The sequence below is a fragment of the Rattus norvegicus genome, chromosome 19 (assembly GCF_021556685.1).
Source record: "Rattus norvegicus strain SHRSP/BbbUtx chromosome 19, alternate assembly SHRSP_T2T, whole genome shotgun sequence".
Lineage (NCBI taxonomy): Eukaryota > Metazoa > Chordata > Mammalia > Rodentia > Muridae > Rattus > Rattus norvegicus.
The window spans coordinates 66,029,363-66,050,697 of NC_141552.1; the positions used below are offsets into that span (position 1 = coordinate 66,029,363).

Sequence of the window (21,335 nt, forward strand, 5' to 3'; positions counted from 1 at the left end):
AGGATTAAATGTTTGGGCTCCCATGCCTCACTCCCTCTATTCTTCTTCAAGCCTGGGTCTGAGGCCTCAGTCCTAGCCTCATGCTTGCTGAGTACTTGCCCTATGTCTACGCCCAGTCCCACTACATGCTGTCACTCAGTCCAGTTACCCCCTACCTCACATACGCTGACCTCAAAACTTTACAGAGCCTCCCTCGGGTACTAGCCACATAAGCTGTCACTCAGATCCCCGGCCCCGCCCTATCACTTTGCTCTGGCTCTGCCCTGGTACCTTCATACCACATTCTTGTGGCTATCCAGGCCCACTTACATGCGCGCTATCATTCATCTCTAGCCCCGCCCATGACCCGCCCCCTCATGCTGTCACTCAACCTTAACCCTGCCCAGATTCCGCCCTAGCCCGGCCCCACCACACACGTGCAGTCCCTTGGCCTCCTGCCAAAGCACTTGCGCTGTCACTCAGCCCAGTGCTCTCAGCGTGGGGGTAGAAGCGCCACCGCCCGTCCCACTGGCCGCCCAGTCGGTCACTTGTCCTCTGCTCTCCCGCCGCTGCCCCCATGAGTTCTGCTCTGCTCTTCGCCCTCGGGCTGCTTGCCCAGGTAAGCTTCCGAGCCCTGTGGCATCCCTTCCTCTAGCTTTGGGATAGTTTTCCTGGGAGCACTGGCCTGGAGTGTCTTTGGGGGAACCTGAGAGCTGCGGCCTGCAGTGTCCAGAGTGGGCCACACTCTGGTGCATTGTAAGAAGGGGTGTCCTGTGTCTAGGGGCTTCCAGAGAGAGGATGACTGACCTGCACACCAGTAAGCAAAATAGCTCAGGACTGGGGAGCATCTCTGAGGCGTGAGAACAGCCATCGAGCTGTCCCTTCAGTCTGGAGTGTACCACATGTGCCTCTTGGAGCCTCCCAGAGCCTAAGGGTGGCCAATCTTGTGAGGTCTTTGTATTCCAGAGCATGAGGCAGAGAGAAGGGGCAGGAAACTTATTTTGCCCCTGGTTGGTCTTGGTGGTGCCCGAGTTTCTACCCAATGGTCCCGGAGTAGCTGCAACTCTCCCCTCCAGGACCTAGGGATCCAGAGACAGAGCAGCCCAACACACACTCAGTTCACACTGCCTTTGACCTGGCTGGGCCAGCGGCTGTGCCTGCATCCACCTGGAGATGTCCTGACTTGTGGTCCCCAGATCTTTAGTACCCTGTCTTCTTTTTTTTTTTTTTTTTTTTCGGGGCTGGGGACCGAACCCAGGGCCTTGCACTTGCTAGGCAAGCGCTCTACCACTGAACTAAATCCCCAACCCAGTACCCTGTCTTCTTAACACAGCCCAAGGAAGGGGTAAAGCCCAGGTCCCCAGCTTTTCCTGTTGTTGGCACTCCCAGACAGGCTGCTGAGTGGTCCTGGGCTGGTCAGGATGGGGATGTGGCTCCTGTGGTCCCTGCCGGGGTCCCCTGCCATGGAGATGGCCAGCCTCTGCACCCCAGAGCCAACAGGTGGCAGGCACAAAGAATGGCTGTGTTCAGAGAGTGGTCAGCCAGCATTGCATGTGTGTGTATGTGGGGGGGGGGATCCCTCCCTTCTGGGAACACACTTCAGGACTTCCTTGGTCCCCTCAAATTCCGACAAGTCTTGCAGCTCTGCTCACGTTTCAGTCTTGGCAGCTGACGGGAGCCCAATGAGAAAGACCCTCTAACAGCTGGGTCTGGGGCATGAGCTCTACATCTCCAACTACCAACACCCCCAGCTTTGGGGACCCACATTCCCTTACTTGGGCATATCTGCTGGCCTATTAGAACCCAGCACCCCTCTGGACCCTAGATAGAAGACCAGTCTTGTGTATAACACCCTGACCCATCAGAGGTCCCTCCATTCCCTGGGCTGGGATCCGCTCCCCACTGGCTACAGTAACAGCATTCTTTACCTGCACCCCCAAGGCTGGAGGGTGGGTGGTGTTGGTTAGCATTCTTCTTCCCCTCCCTGCCCAAGCCTCCCCTCTCTGGTACACTAGGGCAACTGCACAATACCCCTCCCCCAGGCATCTGGAGGCCCCAACAGTCAGGTGGGGGCAAGGACACGCCCCCGATGCCTGGCCTCCTGCACTTGCTTTAAGGCAGCACTCAAATTAGCTCTGGTGCAAGGAGAACTTTTCCTACCTCCCCCAAATGTACCATCCCCTCCCCAGCTTCCATGCTTCTGTCTGCTCTTGTCCACACACTGGGGTCCTGAGTCTGGTCATTCCTGCCTCCCCACCAAGCTTTTCCCTGGTCATCCTGGCCCAGCAGCTCCATCTAGGGCTCCTCCTCGGTTTGGGGTTGGAAGGGCATGGATTCACACCTAGCTCCATTGTTTCCCTACCCAGGTTCCCTCTGGAACCTGAGCTTCCTGAACTCCCAAGTCAGAGGCAGGGGGTTGGATTGTGTTCAGAACTGGTCCCCACCAGGCCTCCAATTCTAGCTACTCAGAAAGCTGAGGCAGGAAGATCACCAGGTCATGGCAATTTATTGATACCTTCCCTCAAAAGAAGAATAAAAACAGGCAGGGATATAGCCTGCAGAACACTTGCTAAGCGTGAGAGGTGGGGGCTAATCCCAGTATCATCCACACAGTACCAGTGCTCACAAAGATGACCCCTCAGCCCCTGCACTTGGGTCCCATCTCTCTGATTGCTAGTCCTGAGCTGGACTGAGGGGAATCATGGGTAGTTCAGAGACGCCTGCTCACCTCACCTTTGTCTAGGAACCAATGAAGCTGCGGGGTGTCTGAAGGGAAGATGGGCGTCAGGAGTACTTTGGGGGACTAGTCACTGATGCTGGGAAAGGGCCTGCGGTAACTCAAGCTGGAGGCAGTCTCCTCATGGTTCGAGCACTGCTCCCAGTCTGTGCTGGCAGGCAGGGCCCATCTGATCGGAGGGAGCAGCTGCCTGTCTGCCCCCTCCTCATTCTCCTCTGATGACTGCAGCAGCTGGACAGGGTGGTCCCATGATGGGAATGTGGGGCCACCCTAGGCCAGGCCAACAGCTGGGCTCATTCCTGGCATGCTGGCTGTCCAGGAATGAGGTGGCCATGGATTCCTGCCTGTGGGAGCTGTGCAGGCCTGAGAAGCCTGTGGGAAGTCAGTGCAGGGGCTTCCTGCCCTCCACTCCAAAGGCCATTAGCTCTGCTAAGATGGGCAGACACCAATGACTGATGCTGTCCCCGTGGGTAGTGTTGGTGATCCTCTTGCCTCGCCAAGGCACACATTGCATGGATAGTAGGACCCTGGACACGCTACAACGCCTTGGGGTCGGGATGGGGTCAGGAAAGACCCCAGAGGGTGGTTGGCTGAGGAGTGTGGGTTCAGAACACTGGCCCTTGATGTCTCTAGAACTTTCCAACTTTTGTCTGGGTTGGTCCTTGGTCAAGAGCGGGCCTGGGATGAGGTGAGACCCATCGGGTATCTACTTTGGGGAGAGAGTCTGTAATCGTTTCCTATCTGGCTTCACATGGGAGGGGGGGACAGAGGAGTGGATGGTGGATAGGAGAGGAGGAGACACCTTCTACAAAGTCACCTTCCAGGTGCCTCTGTCCTTGTCCTCTGCCCTGGCTGTGGCCAGCCTGTGAGCCAGCTGTGGCCGTGTAGCTTTGTCCTAAAGACTAGCTTCCCAAGGAGGCCCCCAGCCTTGCCTCCCGCCTGCCACGTCTTCTGGGAAGCAGGAAGAGTGAGAGAACATGGGGTGGGCCACACAAATGCCTCCCAAGAGCCGGAAGCTAGCTGTGTCCTGCCCATTGGACGCCCACTCATACCCCTGCAGCCTCTGATCTGGGAACCAGGCCCTGCCAGGACATTGTGGTACTGTGACCTCGTGAACTTGGTCTGTGGACCCAAGGTTCCCAGGCCCTGCCTTGACCACACCCGGTGAGTGCCAAGCCCGTGGGCACTGGCTGACAGGGGCAGCAGGACTAGGAAGAGGGAGGGAGGCCTTCCCGGGCCATGGGGGCTTCAGAGAGCCTGGGAATCCCATTCTCCACAGGCCTTCCCAAGGCAGACACCACAGATGACGTCAGCCCAGCATGCCTTCTGGTGCCAACTCTGCCTCTGTGGCTTTGGGCAAGTGGCTCGGCCTCTCTAGACCTGTCTTTAGAGCTATGAGAAAGGTGCTCCCTCCTCTCAGGCTCTGGTGTCATCAAGAGCCCCAAATCCCAACCCACAGGCTATCTGAGGGGAGGGAGATAGAGCCAGACTTCCCCCAAAGTAGCAGCTCAGGCACATCTCAGTGTCTGCCACCAAACTCAGGCAAAAAGCCCCTGTGTCCATAGAGGCTGTGGTCCAGGTTCCCCATGCCAGGCAGGCAGGTGTGTGCCTGGTAGGGACACTGCCCTGACCTAGAAGTGGCTCTGCATGCTGGCCTTGGCAGGTTCTAAGGCCTAGGTGCCATCTGTGAGGACAGAGATGCCCAGGCAGGACTCCAAGCCCACCCTCCTATCCTGTACAGGGTCCTCTGCTCTCTGGACTCCAGGACTAAGTGGGCGATAGGACTTTACCGCTGCCATGAGGGGCTGAGGAGTAGGTGACTGGGGTCCCCGCTGGTAGGATGGAAACAAGGGTTCTCAGCACGGTAACTCGGTCTGGCTGGGAAACAGGACAAGAGATTAGACATGGAGCCAAAGCCTTTGATCTCAAAGCAAGCTATGTGCTGGTGCCCGCAGGGCCAGTATCTTCTGTGCCTTGGCCATCCATGTGCGCTACAGGAAAAGACGTGGAGAGCCAAACTCTAAGTGGCCTTCTTGCTGGCTGGCTACTCTCTCCTTGCTGACTCTTGGAGCACCCTGCCTTCCCCCTAATCAGTCATTGTATTTCCCTCCTGTGACAGCCAGCCTCCACGGAGGCTCCACAGATCCAGCTGAAGTAGAAGCCAGGGGGTCTGGGTAGCTAGCAGGCAAGTGCACGAGGAGGGAAGCCGGGAGGGAAGCTATCCACTCTGCACAGAATGAGCAGATGGGAGCTGTGTGAGCTGACGGGCTCTGCGGAGGAGGTGGTGCCCATATGGCCCGGTCCCACCCATCTCCTTGGGTGTAAGTGCTATTCACACAACCTTCTTATAACTTTAAAACTTATTCGCTTTTATGTGATTTACCTGGTGTGTGTGTGAGTGCGTGTACCACATACATGCAGTCCCAGAGTAAACCAGAAGAGTGTATCAGATATCGCCCTCCCCTCCCCCTCGGGTCCTGGAGTTACAGATAGCTGTTAGCCACCATGTGGGTTCTGGGAATTGAACCCTGGTCCTCTGTAAGAGCAACATTTGCTTTTAAACACTGACCCAGCTCTCCAGTGTCCATGCTTACAGAGAGAAACGGGTTGCCTGCTTTCTGGTCCCTGCCAGGACCTCTCGGTTCTCTTGCTTGGGGTGGACCAGGCAGGAGTTTCTCTAGGTGTGGACACCCAGTGGGCCTTAAACATGAAAGCTATGATGGGAGCTCCTTGGAGCTCCTAATCCCATCCCGCCTGTCATTCTGAGGGACACAGTCAGGGGCAGATTTCCCTCCAATAGCCGTGGTGATACAGAGGAAAGAATGGCGTTCTCACTGCTTGGGAACCATGCCAAGGCTGGGGCTGGCATATTCAACGCTGTGTTGGCATGCCTGGGTGTGGTGGCTCTGCCCTCCACACTCCCAGCCCTGCTCTGTCCTGAGGACCACCCCTTGCTTGCCCCTCCACCCGGGCAGCCCAAGGATCTGTAGGAAGGGAGGGGTGACCCCAAAGAGGGAGGCTTCTCCAGGAACCTGCCTATAGAGGGTGCACATATCCACATAGGAGGTAGAGGCAGGAGTTCAGGCTCATCTTTAGCTACATAGTCAATCTGAGGCCAGCCTGGGCTATATAAGACATAAAAAAAAAAAAAAAAAAAAAAAAAAAACCCACGAAGCAGAAGTCTGAACTGAGGACTTTTGGGAGTCTGAGCCCTACCCACCTGGGGATCTGCCACTTCCCTACAGCAACGCCTGCTGACTGTGACCCTTGGGTCTCCACCATGCTAGGGCTGGGCATAGTTCTGATTGCTGGCGTCTGGTCCTGTGTACAGCAATGGAAGCCGCTGGCCCCGAGTACTTACTTACACTACGTCCCTGTTTCCTGTCCTCTAAGACGGCAGCTGTGCACAGCACAGAATCACAGGATGGTAAGGTCTAGAAAGCACCCTTCCGCAGGACAGAACCTCGAAGGAGGGAAGCCATTAAAAGGAAGGCAGGTACCAGTCAACAAGACAGCTCGGTGGGTAGGGTCTCAGCCGATAGGGGAGTTTGCTATCGAAGACCCAGAACCTGCCTACCGGAAGGAGAGAGCTGTCTCCTGTAAGCTGCCCTCTGACCTCCGCCCATGTGCCGCAGCATGTCTCTCCACCCCCAAGGTAAATAAATGTGAAGAAAAGGATGTGAACAGCCCTGAGTCGGAGAATGAATCTCCCAGTCTCTGTCCTTGGCTCAAGAAGACCAGGCTATCGGGGATTCTGAAGGATCAGCTGCTCTGCTTGTCCTGGAGGTCCCTGTGGGCCTGGGGGAATGTAGCCAGGGTTGGCTACGAATGCATTTTCAAGCCTCGCAGTCCCCATGTGCTGGAGCCTTCCGCACCCAACACTTCCACAAATGCTGTGCCCTGTCCAGCATTGGCCTCCCCGCCTCCTGGACGCATCAGGTTGCCCTAGGTTTTGTTCCTAGCCAACACATGCTGTGGAAGATGAGGTCAGAATGTGACCAAGGCCCACACCCATCATGGCGGCCTCTGCCAGGCTGTGCTTAGTGAGGAGGAGTCATTCAGGAATAGCAATGGAGCCAGGAATCCAAGAGCACCTCCAGCATCCTCAGAACAGCAGTTCTCACCGTCCTGCCACATCAAGGGGCGGGATAAGGAACAATTGGTGCGGGTCCCTTAGTGAGATCCTTTCAGAAACTGGGGTGAAAGCCACCAGAGAAGCAGGACAGTACCCCAAGAGTGGTGATGCCTTTGGGGAGTTTCCATGAATTCTGCCATGTGCTTGATCCTCTCCAGGCCTCAGCTAACCCCTCTGAGGGGTAGGTTATCTGAGAGCCCAGCCAGGTAATGGCAGTGGGTGTGGGGAGAATGGGTGTCAATAGAGCTCCCTCTGAGCGTGGAGACTTGGCTTCACCTCCTGTCTGCAGCCACACAATCCTGGGCACTCTGTCTTTCTTTTAAATTACATTTATTTCCTGTGGCGGGAGCACGTGCCTATCACACAGAGGTCAGGTTATGAGTTATGGGAGTCGATTCTCTTTCTGCCACGTGGCTTCCGGTTATCCAACTTGGGAGCAAGCGTCTTTGTCCACTGAGCCAACTCTGGTCTAGCGAGTCTCGAGGTCGCTGGCGACCTCCCAGGTGTGATTAGGAAGGATGGAATATATTCTAAGAGTTCTGGGTTTCCAGAGCTGGGATGCAGTTATGAAAATCACATCCCCGGAGTTGGGGATTTAGCTCAGTGGTAGAGCGCTTGCCTAGGAAGCGCAAGGCCCTGGGTTCGGTCCCCAGCTCCGAAAAAAAGAACCAAAAAAAAAAGAAAGAAAGAAAAAAAAAAAAAGAAAATCACATCCCCTTCCCCTGGCCGCCCTCTCGGTTGAGGCCCACAGCAAGCCCCGTCCCACCCTGTGCCCTGCAGCAGCCCTAGCTGTAGCCCAGTCCCTGGCGTCTGTAGGGCACATCCTCCCTGGTCCTGCCCCATGCTCCAGTCCTTGTCACAGACCAGGCTGGCCAGCAAAGTGACCACAGACACCAAGTCCCACTGCACAAAGCAGCTTTGATAAGTTCCTCGATGCCTTGAATTGCCCACGGTTCTGGAAGCTTGGGCATTCCTTCTGTGACACAATATTGAGATTTTGGGTGGCTCTCTGGAGCCTGGCCCTTCTCTGTCCACACAGCAGGCTGCAACAGAGGAGCCATCAAATCCTCTTAGGCTCCCTAACCTGTTTTCTGCAAGTGTTAAAATGAAGCCCCAGGCCTGGTTGGCAGAGGGAGGTTTCTGACACGGGGTCCGCTGTGCTCATGGCCACCCTGGGAGGCTAGGGTATGTGTGTCAGGTAAGAGTTAGACACAGATACTTAGGGGTGAGGTCTCTCTGCTCCCCTAGTCCTTTCTAATAAAAGCAGGCACTGTTACCGTTAACTTGTGACATTCAAGCTGTGAGACTGAAGAGGGACACGTGTCACCTCCCACTCTAACTCTGTAGCCCCATCTCCTACTGAGTCCCTGGTCCCACCAGCTGCTGTCTTTCCTCCTGGACCCTCACTCCCAGGAAACAAGAGTTGCCCTCTGGGCACTTTCCTGGGCCTGGTTGGCACCTGACCTCTCAGGGACCCTAGGAAAAGTGCAGACCCTCACACTGCCTCCAACCACCCGATAAACAGTGTCTACCATAGGGATCTGGTGACCCTGTGACACAGCCCATATTCTGGGCTCTAGCCAAGGAGAAGAGACAGACACCAATATAGGAACTTTGAGAACTAAACTCCCCAGGATGTGCTGTCATGGCCCACACAGCCTGAACCCTGCAGGGTGACACCCCTGGTGGTTTAGGGCCCAAGCACAGTCCTGGGAATGACGTCATCCTGGTGTTCCTGTACTCTGTGTGATGGTATTCTATTTGTGTTTTAGAGCCTTGGCCTCTCCTGGGCAGTCCCTGAGCCTGAACCCAGCACCCTGTACCCCTGGCGCCGGGCATCAGCCCCAGGCCGTGTGCGGAGAGCCTGGGTCATCCCACCCATCAGTGTGTCTGAGAACCACAAACGCCTCCCCTACCCACTTGTGCAGGTAAGAGAAGGGGACTCTGCCACTTAGGTCTGCACTCTGTCCCCATAGGTCCCCCCCCCATTTCTTAAAGATCCTCTTGGATCTGGGGAAGCCCCATCCTCAGTCAGGAGCTAGTTGTACAGCCTAGGAAAGACTTTCTCACTTTGTGAGACAGAAGCAGGGATCCCATATCCCTGAGCCACAAGCACCTAGCTACTCCAGTGAGCATGGCCCCCAGGCTCTACATCCCCACCCCACCCCAAAAGGCATACACTTCATCACCAGTACAAGTAGCCCTGTGACACAGACGCTTAGCCATGTACGTCCTCAGAATACATAACTGGCTACCGGGTCCCAGGATGCCCTGCAGCTGGGCCACAGTTGAGGGGAACAGCTTGTTAGGATTCAGAGTTTTGGTTCTCTGCTCATCTGGCCGGGGTGAAACAGGAAGATATTGGGGTGCTCTCTGGCCCTCACCGAGCCCCACTCCTCCCCCACAGATCAAGTCTGACAAACAACAGCTAGGCAGTGTCATCTACAGTATCCAGGGTCCCGGTGTGGACGAGGAGCCCCGAAACGTCTTCTCCATCGACAAGTTCACTGGGAGGGTGTACCTCAATGCCACTCTGGACCGTGAGAAGACGGACCGCTTCAGGGTAGGGCCTGGTGGGGGGGGGGGAAGCCAAACTGCTTAGCTTCTGTTCCCCACATGACAGGCTCCAGGTCAGATGCTCCTGAAGCAAGGTCTGGCCCTCAGAAGAGCCACCTCAGAGCATTACGTGTTTGGGATCATGTTACCACATAACATAGGGCCACCTCGAGGCCATGAAGTAGGTGGTCTTTTGGAGGGCAGAGCGCCGTTGCATCCGATGAGCTGTCATGACAGCCAGTTCTCCTGGGATCCAGGTTCCGTTTGGTGGATAGGTGTATCATGAAGAATTCCCAAATGGTGTTACCGTCCGCTGCAGGGAATGCTCTCTGAGGATCGATTAGCCAACAAGGGGACTCCACTACCATTACACTGTTGGGATTCAGGAAGAGATGTGAGAGTCACAAGGTGTGCTCGAGGCCAAGAGACAAGCCCAGGACCTCCTTTATGTGCCAGGCTGAGATGTAGTGTGGTTCCCTAGCATTTGAAGGCCCTGGTTTCCGTCCCAGGCTAGCTAAATAAATAAATAACGCTTTGAATAGTATTACAGCCTATGACACTTAGAAGGTTCAGGAGGATCATGAGTTTGAAGCCAGCCTCAACTACACAGCAGAAACCTGTCACAAGAGTAAAACCAAGCAAAAACCCCTGTTGACTGTATCCCAGATGGCCTGAGGCAGGATAACTTTCTACCTCCCCTTTCCCAGGGGCCAAGATTTCTTTTTTTTTTTTTCTTTTCGGAGCTGGGGACCAAACCCAGGGCCTTGTGCTTGCTAGGCAAGCGCTCTACCACTGAGCTAAATCCCCAACCCCAAGATTTCTTTTATATCCTCGAGCTATTCTTCCAAACGTAAAAGACTGCTATGGCATTCTTCCAAATGTACCCATTAGATGATTTTTTATAAGACTTTTTTTTATTTATTATATATAAGTACACTGTAGCTGTCTTCAGACACACCAGAAGAAGCATCAGATCCCATTACAGATGGTTGTGAGTCACCATGTGGTTGCTGGGATTTGAACTCAGGGCCTCTGGAAGAGCAGTCAGTGCTTCCCCCCCCCCCCCCCGGAGCTGAGGACCGAACCCAGGGCCTTGCGCTTGCTAGGCAAGCGCTCACCACTGAGCTAAATCCCCAAACCCCTTTTTTTTCTTATATGACTTGCAGTATCTTGCCGTGTATGTCTAGCTGGGCTTGAATTTGTTGTCTTCCTGTCTTTGCCTCCCAAGTGCTTGACCACGCCACTCTCTGAAAAGAAGCAGGTTAAAATGTAATCTTAGGTGAAACCCTGTTCCAAAAAGTAAAATGAATTAAGCCAGGCTTAGTACAGGCAGATCAATGTGAGTTCAAGGCTAGCCTGATCTACATAGCAAGTTCCAGGGCACCATGGCTCATAGAGAGACCCTGTCTTAAAAAAAAAAAAGTTTTAAATTAAAAAGTAAGAAAGCGGGCTGCAGAGATGGCTCAGCGGTTAGGAGCACTGACTGCCCTTCCAGGGGTCTTAAGTTCAAATCCCAGCATCCACATGGTAATTCACAGCCACCTGTAATGAGATCTGGTGCCCTCTTCTAGTGTATCTGAAAACAGCTACAGCATACTCACATATAATAAAGATTTTTTTTTTAAAAAAGGATTTTTTGCAATTCCTCTTTATAAAAAAAAAAAGTAAGAAAGCAAAATGAATGACTTTGACGGGAGCGGAAACCACAGAGAAAGAGAGAGAAACCTTAGTAAGAGCATTACTTCACAAGGATGCAGTGAGTGTCCTGGCAGCCAAGGGAAGAGGGGAAAGTTGGAGCCTATGTGCGGGGGAAGGGCGCACGCCCAGTGCACACATTCCATCCTGTGTGCTCCTGCCTGTGCTCGGCCCTTGTTGTTCCTTCCGCATGGCTTTGTGTACTCTCTGTTTGTTCAGCTGAGGGCCTTTGCCCTGGACTTGGGTGGCTCTACCCTGGAGGACCCCACGGACCTGGAGATCGTCGTGGTGGATCAAAATGACAACCGGCCAGTCTTCCTACAGGATGTGTTCAGAGGCCGCATCCTGGAGGGTGCCATCCCAGGTGAGGTGGGAGCGCAGCCCCATCCAGGGGGTCGGCCTTCAGAAGGTCTGAGTCCCAGGCTTCCCTACCAAAGGACTAGAGGTACAGCCTCCCCCTCCAACACCAGTGCTTGCCTGGCGTGCCTGGTTCCTCCCTGGCGCTGCAGACTTGGCGATCCAAAGGTCACCCAAAAGGTCGGGTGTAAGAAAGCCATCTCTCACACTTCTCCTGTCGACGTTATTTTGATCCGCACAGAAAGGCTTTGGGTGGCTGTGTTCCGGCTGTGCCTTCTCCGGCTGCTGCTTCAGGTGCAGACTGGTCTCAGTCTACCTAGCCCGTCGTGGTGGCACATGCCCCATGAACGTGGCACCAGGGAAATGGAGACTGAGTTTAAGGTTGTTTTCAGTTACTTAACCAATCTGAGGCTAGCCTGGACTACTTGAGACTGGTAAGGGGGTGTTCTTGAAGACCGTGGAAATAGCCTTGGCTCTACTCCAGCCCTTTTCAGTGGGCAGGAGAAGCCTGGCACCAGGGCAAGGAGACTCTCACACTCCCAGCCCAGACTGCTTGTCTCTCAGAACGCCTCAAGCCTCCCCTGCCAGCCTCAGTCCTTATGGGATGCTGTGGTACTTGTTAGTGACACAGTGACCAGCTAGAACTGGCCCCCCAAACCCCAGGCAGCTTTTCACTGTCCTCTGGGCTCGCTCTCTCTCTCTCTCTCTCTCTCTCTCTCTCTCTCTCTCTCTCTCTCTGTGTGTGTGTGTGTGTGTGTGTGTGTGTGTGAGTGAAATGCTTATTTTCTTCTGGGTAGACTTGTGTTGTATTTCTTATTTTTATCAGTGTGTGTGTGTGAGAGAGAGAGAGACAGAGACAGAGACAGAGAGAGACAGAGAGGGACAGAGAGACAGAGACAGACAGAGAGAGAGCAGAGACAGAGAGACAGAGACAGAGAGAGACAGAGAGAGAGAGACAGAGAGAGAGACAGAGACAGAGAGAGAGACAGAGACAGAGAGAGACAGAGAGAGACAGATGGTCTGAGCACCATGTGCATGAAGTTAGCTTAGAGAACAGAGAAGGGCCTCAGATCTCTTGGGACTGAAGTCATGAATGGCGGATTGTCATATGCCTGTGGGAGATTAATCTTGGGCCCTCTGGAAGAATAGCGAGCGCTCTTAACCTCTGAGCCATTGCTCCAGTCCCTGGAATATTGATTCTCGCTTCCATGGTCTGATGTCCGACAGACACACATCCAGACATGCGCACATGTGTGAACACTACATGCAAACTCCCTCATACCCACTTGAGTTATAGCACACCAGGTGCAGCTCCCAGTGACACCTCTGCTTCTGGGTCAGCTCTAGGGCCCCTTCCCAGGCTACTTGTATCCCTCCTGTCATGGGGGAAGTGGCTCCTCGAGCCTATATGTACTCACCCGCTTGCCAGAGAACCCGCACTCAGCACAGGACTGGTAATGAGTCCCCTGACCAGGAAACCTGCTGGAAGCACTTGGTGAAACCCTGGGGGCCGGTACTATGCATAAGTCATCTGCTCGGTAGCTCCTGCCTATGCTAGGTAGGCCTGGAGTACTGGCTGATATTTGCCTGAGAATATGCCAAGACCTCGAGACACAGACTTCTCAGACTCCTCTCACCCTGACCCATTCCATTGGCTCAAAGTTCTTACACCTGTTCTGGAGGGAGAGTCAGACCACGTCTCTTCTGAAGGAAGAGTGGGTGACGGGTGAAGAGGACCTCGTGCTGGGGCCTCGACCAGCAGCACCTTCCCAGTTGTGGCAGCTTCCCTGGGGCAGCGTCTTGGAGGATGCTTTGCTCTGTACCCGTTTGTTTGTGTATCCTTTACATGGGCTAGCATCACGCCCTTACAGCAGGGATCAGGGCCGTCTAAGGAATCTGGTGTGTTTAGCACTTAGACCTGGAACATTAGCTCAGCTTGCTGACCCAGAATCTGGTAAGAAGGTGCATCAGTTCTCCGCCGAGAGCCCACTGCGATGTCCATGCGATGCTCCACCTTCTGTAGGCAAGGCAGCAAGAGTGCCCTGGACTTGAGGCTGGTACACACTGCCAGCCCCAGTGACCCCCATTACGGAGAGAGCAGGCTGCCCACTCTGTGGTCAAGCGTCGGACCTAGGGGATCTGCGCATGCCGGGAGCACTGCACACCAACTGGGTTGCCCCAGCGCAGCCAGCCGCCCCATGGTGGTTGACCACACTTCTCTCTGTCATCCCCAGGCACCTTCGTAACCAGGGCTGAGGCCACAGATGCCGACGATCCGGAGACAGACAATGCGGCCCTCAGGTTCTCTATCCTGGAGCAGGGCAGCCCTGAGTTGTTCAGCATTGACGAGCACACTGGAGAGATCCGCACAGTGCAAGTGGGGCTGGACCGTGAGGTGAGGCAGCCCCACGGACAGCTGAGGGCCTGGGGCCAGTTCTCCATGTCTGGTCTCCTCAAGCCCTGGGGCTCGTCAGGGGTGGGGAGGGGCCTTCCCACCTCTCAGCCTACACTCTAGCTATTAACGCTCACCCTGGTCTTACCTCGCTAGTGTTGAAACCCCCTGAGCCAGTGGCTTCTGCCTGGGAGAAACCTCTGAAGCTCTCCTGTGCAGGTGCACCTGGGTATTCCTATCCCTGAGCCAGGGGTCTGCTTTCTGCTGCCCCTAATGTCTGACATTTCCGGTACCACAACTGACCTCTTGCTCACCCACAGGCTAGGGCAGGGGGCTGTCATCCTATAATAGTTGTCTCTAGGCATCCCATCTTCTAAGACATGTCATACTGTCCCCAGGTGGTGGCTGTGTACAACCTGACCTTGCAGGTGGCAGACATGTCCGGAGATGGCCTCACCGCCACAGCCTCGGCCATCATCTCCGTAGATGACGTCAACGACAATGCCCCCGAGTTCACCAAGGATGAGGTGCGAGCTCTGCCCACCCCCATCGGCTTAGGGCTTCCCTTTGTAGGTTCCAGGAGGGGACTCTTCGAGGGTGGATGGTTTCACGGCGTAGAGGAGGGCAGTGTAGGAGCAGGGAGCCTGAAACAGGACACGTGTGAGGTTCCTTAGAGAAAAGCAGCTCCAATGGGTCCTCAGCTCAGAGTAAGTCTCCTGAGCCCTTGCTGTGTGAGGAGAATAGTTGGTTCAATATCCAGGAACAGCTCTGGCAGGTGGGATCCATGGCTCAGGAAAAGACAAGCCAGTGAAATATGCAGCAACGTTAAGCCGGAGGCAGGGAAGATACCCCGAGTCACAGGGACAGGCATTCTAATCTGCCAACCGGTGAGTAACGGGCCGGGGTCTCCCAGTTCTTTATGGAGGCTGCAGAGGCTGTCAGTGGAGTGGACGTGGGACGGCTTGAGGTAGAAGACAAGGATCTGCCCGGTTCCCCCAACTGGGTGGCCAGGTTCACCATCCTGGAAGGCGATCCTGACGGGCAGTTCAAGATCTATACGGACCCCAAGACCAATGAAGGTGTGCTGTCCGTGGTCAAGGTAAGCCGTGTCCCTGGTCGTGTGAACTCCCTCAGCTAGAATCTGTCACAGGCATCTTCCTGTGGCAGCTGCAGCTCGGGCTGCCCTGGGTTCCTTCCTGGTAGTGCTGTGCTAGCCGACCTCCTTCGGTGAGGGCACAGGATGGACTGGGTGCTGACTACAGGTCTCTGCCCTAACTGGGCAGCAGGAAGCATCACAGAATGACATTGCTACAGCCTTTTCCTTCCTTACTAGGGTGGTCCAGATTCAAGTAAAACTGCACCAATGTAATCATCATTCCTACTAGAGGAACAGCTCACACACACACGAGCACACACACACACACTCATATACACACACTCATACACACACATATACACACACTCATACACACACACTCATATACACACTCATACACACATACACACACACATACACACACACTCATACACATACACACACATACAAACACAAAAATACACGTACTCATATACACATATACACTCACACACACTCTTCCACACTCATACACATACACACATATTGTCCTAGTCAGGGTTTCTATTTCTCTACAAACATCGTGACCAAGAAGCAAGTTGGGGAGGAAAGGGTTTATTCAGCTCACACTTCCACATGGCTGTTCATCACCAAAGGAAGTCAGGACTGGAACTCAAGCAGGTCAGGAAGCAGGAGCTGATGCAGAGGCCATGGAGGGATGTTACTTACTGGCTTGCTTCCCCTGGCTTGCTCAGCCTGCTCTCTTATAGAACCCAAGACCACCAGCCCAGGGACAGCACCACACACAATGGGCTGGGCCCTCCCACCCTTGATCACTAATTGAGAAAATGCCTTACAGCTGGGTCTCATGGAGGCATTTCCACAACTGAGGCTCCGTTCTCTGTAATAACTCCAGCTTGTGTCAAGTTGACATACAAAACCAACCGGTGCGCACACACACACACACACACACACACTCACTATATACACATGCACACTCATATATATACTCATACACACATATACACACTCAGACTCATATACACACATAAACACACTATACACACATACACACACTCATACACATACACTCATGTACACTCACACACACATATACACACACATTCACACATACACATACACGACAACAGCATATGTAGACACAGATGCATTTGGTTGTTGGAGCATTTGAAGATTTATTGCAAGAAACTGGTCAGACAAGTTGAGGTAGGCTGGACCTCTCCAGGGAGGATTTTTTGCACGCTGCTCACGAACCTGCTTAGTGGACGACCACCATGAGCCAGATGGCCGCTCTGTGGAGCGTCAGCTGACACATCGACCACCCAGCTATGTACCAAGACCATAGCTGTTGAGTAACACACGAAACTACCACACCACACTCAACAAATCCATTGGCGCCCCCGGAACTCATCTTGTCACCTATTAATATTTGAGCCTTGCATAATGTTTTTTCAAGGTTTAAAGGGAGAGGGGAAGGACAGACGGACTTTCTGGGCAGACCTGGGCAAAGGCTCCTCACCCTTAGGATTTCAGCTGTCTCTGTCACTCTCCTGCAGCCCCTGGATTATGAGAGCCGTGAGCAGTATGAGCTCAGAGTGTCTGTACAGAACGAGGCCCCTCTGCAGACAGCTGCCCCCCGGGCCCAGCGGGGCCAGACCAGGGTCAGTGTGTGGGTTCAGGACACCAACGAGGCTCCAGTGTTTCCAGAGAACCCACTGAGGACGAGCATAGCTGAAGGAGCCCCGCCAGGCACCTCTGTGGCCACCTTCTCTGCCCGAGACCCTGACACGGAACAGCTGCAGAGAATCAGGTGGGGTGCCCTGGGCTCTTGTGGGTTCAGGCCGAGGGATCAGTGACTCCATTGCTGCCGAGGATGCCTCTGGATTATGAGGGTGGGAGAGAAAGGCCATTGGTATACATCCCTGAGGGTGCACCCTCAGGGCATTGAGTCCCTCAGATACCTATGTGTGTATGTGGAGTGACCTTACCCCACAGGGCAGGACTGGGCTCCCACAAGGGCACATAGGCCAAGACTGTTCTTAGGCAGCCTCTGATTATTGATCTGTCCTTTTTCATGGGTCCTTGTTTCTGCAGAGAGCTCTAAAGCTTTAAGTTTACCACCAGTCTCAAGCCTGCCCCAGTGCTCTCACCTGTCTCCATGGCACCACCTCTGGGCAAGGTCGAATAGATGCCAGCTACTGAGGGGCGCTGGACAGCAGCACAGCTTAGCTCAGGTCCAGTTGGGTCGATAACCAGCTTGGGGTGGTGGTAGCTGGCAAGATGGCTCAGTGCATTAAAGTGCCTGCTTACCAAGCCTTACCAGCTAAGGTCATTTCCTGGAACCAACCTGGTTGGAGGAGAGGCTCAATTCCTCCATATCCTTTGATCTCTTCTATGTCCTGGTGCTCATACATGTGCACTCACATGCAAATAAATACATGTGTAAAATATTAAAATATAAAATGAAGGGGCTGGGGATTTAGCTCAGTGGTAGAGCGCTTACCTAGGAAGCACAAGGCCCTGGGTTCGGTCCCCAGCTCCGAAAAAAAAGAACCAAAAAAAAAATATAAAATGAAATAATTTTTTAAAAAAGTTAGCTTGGGGGTGGGAGGCCTCGAAGGCTGAATGCTGGCCCACCACCGTTCGCCTACGGGTGTATGCGTGTGATAGTGTGTGTTTGTATGTGTGATATGTGACCCATGTCTTGGGTGAGCCTCATCCCACTCATCCCCCTCCCCACCAATAGCTACTCTAAGGACTACGACCCAGAAGACTGGCTGCAAGTGGACCGGGCCACAGGCAGGATTCAGACCCAGCGAGTGTTGAGCCCTGCCTCACCCTTTTTAAAGGACGGCTGGTACAGGGCCATCATCCTAGCCCTGGACAACGGTGAGGGGGGACAGGTGGTGTCCTTGGGCCACGGCCCACTGCTTCCCTCAGTGGACTGACAGAGCAGGTTGTTGGTGGGCCTTGAGCTTATTAACTCTCCCTTGCTTCCAGCCATGCCTCCCAGCACAGCCACAGGCACCCTGTCCATTGAGATCTTAGAAGTCAACGACCATGCCCCTGCACTGGCCCCTCCTCTGTCTGGCAGCTTGTGCAGTGAACCGGACCAAGGCCCCGGTCTCCTCTTGGGTGCCACGGATGAGGACCTGCCCCCGCACGGGGCCCCCTTCCACTTCCAGCTGAACCCCAGGGTACCAGATCTCGGCCGGAACTGGAGCCTCAGCCAGATTAACGGTGCGCTCTCCCCACCCCTCCTCCCCTCACCCTGTAACCCTGGGACCTAAACGATAGGCGGATAGAATGTATCGCCATGACTACATCCTCGGGCAGAGCTGGGATTAGTTTCCACAGAGCCCAATGGGTAGATGGGGAAACTGATGCCCAGTGACTCAGGTACTCTCTGGGCGGGAGCGGGGTTATTCTGGAGAGCTTCCGCTGACCACACTGCTCCTTCTGCAGTGAGCCATGCACGCTTGCGGCTCCGACACCAGGTCTCTGAGGGCCTGCATCGCCTGAGCCTGCTGCTCCAGGACTCTGGGGAGCCGCCCCAGCAGCGAGAGCAAACGCTGAACGTTACCGTGTGTCGCTGTGGGTTGGATGGCACCTGCCTGCCCGGGGCCGCTGCGCTGCAAGGAGGAGGTGTAGGCGTCGGCTTGGGCGCACTGGTCATTGTGCTGGCCAGCACCGTGGTCCTACTGGGTGAGTAAGGTCCTCCCCCACCCTCTGTTCTGGGTCCCTTCCCTATCCCGCATCCTTTAAGCGCCCACAGTCGAGCCAGCCTCTCCTGCTTCCAGTTCTCATCCTGCTTGCTGCGCTCCGCACACGGTTCCGGGGGCAGTCTCGGAGCAAGAGTCTGTTGCATGGGCTTCAGGAGGATCTTCGGGACAACATTCTTAACTACGATGAGCAAGGAGGCGGGGAGGAGGACCAGGTGAGGAGAGGAGGGGTGGCTTAGACACACAGAACCCTGGGAGGGGATCCCCAGAATATCTATCAGCCTCCTAGAAGGTCCTCTGGCAACCAGGAGGTCCCTTCTCTGACCTTAGCTGTTCACTGCGCACACAGGATGCCTACGACATAAACCAGCTGCGCCACCCAGTGGAACCGAAGGCCACCAGCCGCTCTTTGGGCCGGCCACCCCTGCGCAGGGATGCACCCTTCAGCTATGTGCCACAGCCACATCGAGTACTTCCTACCAGCCCGTCTGACATCGCCAACTTCATCAGTGACGTAGGTGCCCTGGGGTGGGGAGGGCTTGTTGATCACAGAACGGGGCACATGCATGCGTGTGTGCATACGTGCGCATGCGCACAAACACACGTGGTCCAGACCCCATGCTACATACAGGATGAGCTCCCTACAGGGGCTGAGCTCACCAGCAGGACCCTGTCTGAGCCTTAGGGAAGCCCCAGAGGGTGAGTGAGCAGGTCGGCCAGGCACTTCTCAAACCCTGTGGGTGGGAGTTGAAGCATTGGCAGCCGCATGGCTAGAGAAGGGCAGCCAGTCTGGCCTTAATGGTTCTGTTTCCTGCCCCTCTGGGAATCGTGCGCTTACCCGGTTCCTGACCTCTTTGTGTTTACTATAATGAGGTAGGAACAGGACTCGCATTGTCCTTTGTCATCCAGACAAAGCATCACTTTGAACACTGCACGAGTGACTATTGTCTATAAAAAAGATGATCAGAATGGAGGGTGGATGGCTGAGTCCAGCCATGCAGGGAATCCCCTAAGGACCGGCCTGCCACACAGCCCGGAGAAAGGTTCCAGCAAATCTGGGGCATTGGGAATGTTGATTCTAGCGCAGGTACCGGTCACAAGATGACCGGTGCCAGTGGTCATACTGCCTCTGTTTTTTTTTTTTTTTGTTTTTTTGTTTTTTTTAAGATTTTGTTTATTTCATGTATATGAATACACTGTAGCTGTCTTCAGACACACCAGAAGAGGGCATTGGATCCCTGTTACAGATGGTTGTGAGCCACCATGTGGTTGCTGGGATTTGAACTCAGGACCTCAGGAAGAGCAGTCAGTGCTCTTAACCACTGAGCCATCTCTCCAGCCCGGTCATACTGCCTCTGGAGGGGTCTTTTGGAAAGGTGCCTGAGAGACTGGGGGTGGGTAGGAGGAAGAGCTGCTATGACAGGAGACAGCTTTTCCCCACCCTAAAGGGGAGAAAGGCTGGAGGCAGCAGACCTTCTCTGTCAGCCCATTCTGCCCAGGGAGGATTCTGCATGCTGGTCAGTCTTAAGAGAGGCTTCCTTCTGCGGGGACAGCTGAAGCAGAGCTAGCCCTGCCCATGGCTGAGCACCAGAGGGCTCCCGGCTTGCCTGAGTGGTCCTGAGGTCTGTGGGGGCTTTTCCACAGGGCTTGGAGGCTGCGGACAGCGACCCCAGCGTGCCTCCCTATGACACAGCTCTCATCTATGACTACGAGGGAGATGGCTCTGTGGCAGGGACCCTGAGCTCCATCCTGTCCAGCCAGGGAGATGAAGACCAGGACTATGACTATCTCCGGGACTGGGGCCCCCGCTTTGCTCGGCTGGCGGACATGTATGGGCATCCGTGAGAGCCAGAGCCAGGGGCAGACGTCCTGTGTGGACACGCCCACTCGGCCCAAACAAGGAGGCTCTCTCCTGGGACATGCACCCAGAAATCCTATGAGGGTCAGCAGCACGACCCATCTTTGGCTCCATGGCAGATAAACTCACTGAAGGTCATCTGTGTGAGCTCCAGGGGAGGACTGAGTCCTGTATGGGCTAGGCAGCGGAGGGAGAGCGCTCTCCCTCTGGAGTGCAGAAGCCACCTTCAATCACCCTGCTAGGGTTCATCCCATCTTTGTGTCCCAGTTGTGACTCTCACCTCTGTATGAAAGCAGGCATCTAAGGAGCAGATTGGAATTAAAAACAACTGTTCAGTGGACCACAGGTGCCCAGTGCCACTCTCACCACAGAGGGTGTAGTGGCCCCTGTCCCAGGCCTAGCCTAGAGAGGGACCTCGGGGTCCTGCTCAGCACAGTTGGTGGGAGCAAGGGGCGGCAGGCCCAGGACTGGTCTGACTGCATGTGTGCGTATGTGCACATGCATGGGAAGAGAGGCATCAGCAAGCTCCCCTCCGCCCCCCACGAGCCCCAGGTTTAGACAAAGAGGCCTGAGTTTTACCTTTGACCCTGTCCTAGTGGATCTGGCCAGAGAGGAGACCAAGCACCCCCCACTCCCTCCCCTGCTCCCTCTAGTTCACGGTCTTCTTGGGGATGATGTGTCTACCCTGCTGTGAGTTACCCCAGCTCCAGGCATCTCAAGTGCTCAGCGGTATCCTTTGTCCCAGTTTATAGCACCCCCCCCACCGTGGGAATTGTGAATTCTGGGAATGTGGCCAGATGCAGACTGA

At 54.7% G+C, this 21,335-nt stretch overlaps 1 protein-coding gene across 1 annotated transcript; it reads left to right on the top strand.

The window, feature by feature from the left end:
- The first annotated feature begins 540 nt into the window (after positions 1-540).
- Positions 541-20,865, top strand: Cdh15 (cadherin 15). The gene is given in 14 exon segments (NM_207613.1): positions 541-598; positions 8,624-8,779; positions 9,259-9,414; positions 11,322-11,466; positions 13,694-13,854; positions 14,250-14,378; positions 14,765-14,950; positions 16,504-16,757; positions 17,694-17,836; positions 17,948-18,187; positions 18,413-18,652; positions 18,748-18,884; positions 19,019-19,183; positions 20,314-20,865. Coding segments are annotated over 14 exon segments (2,355 nt in total). The 5' UTR covers positions 541-556; the 3' UTR covers positions 20,515-20,865.
- The last annotated feature ends 470 nt before the right edge of the window (positions 20,866-21,335 follow it).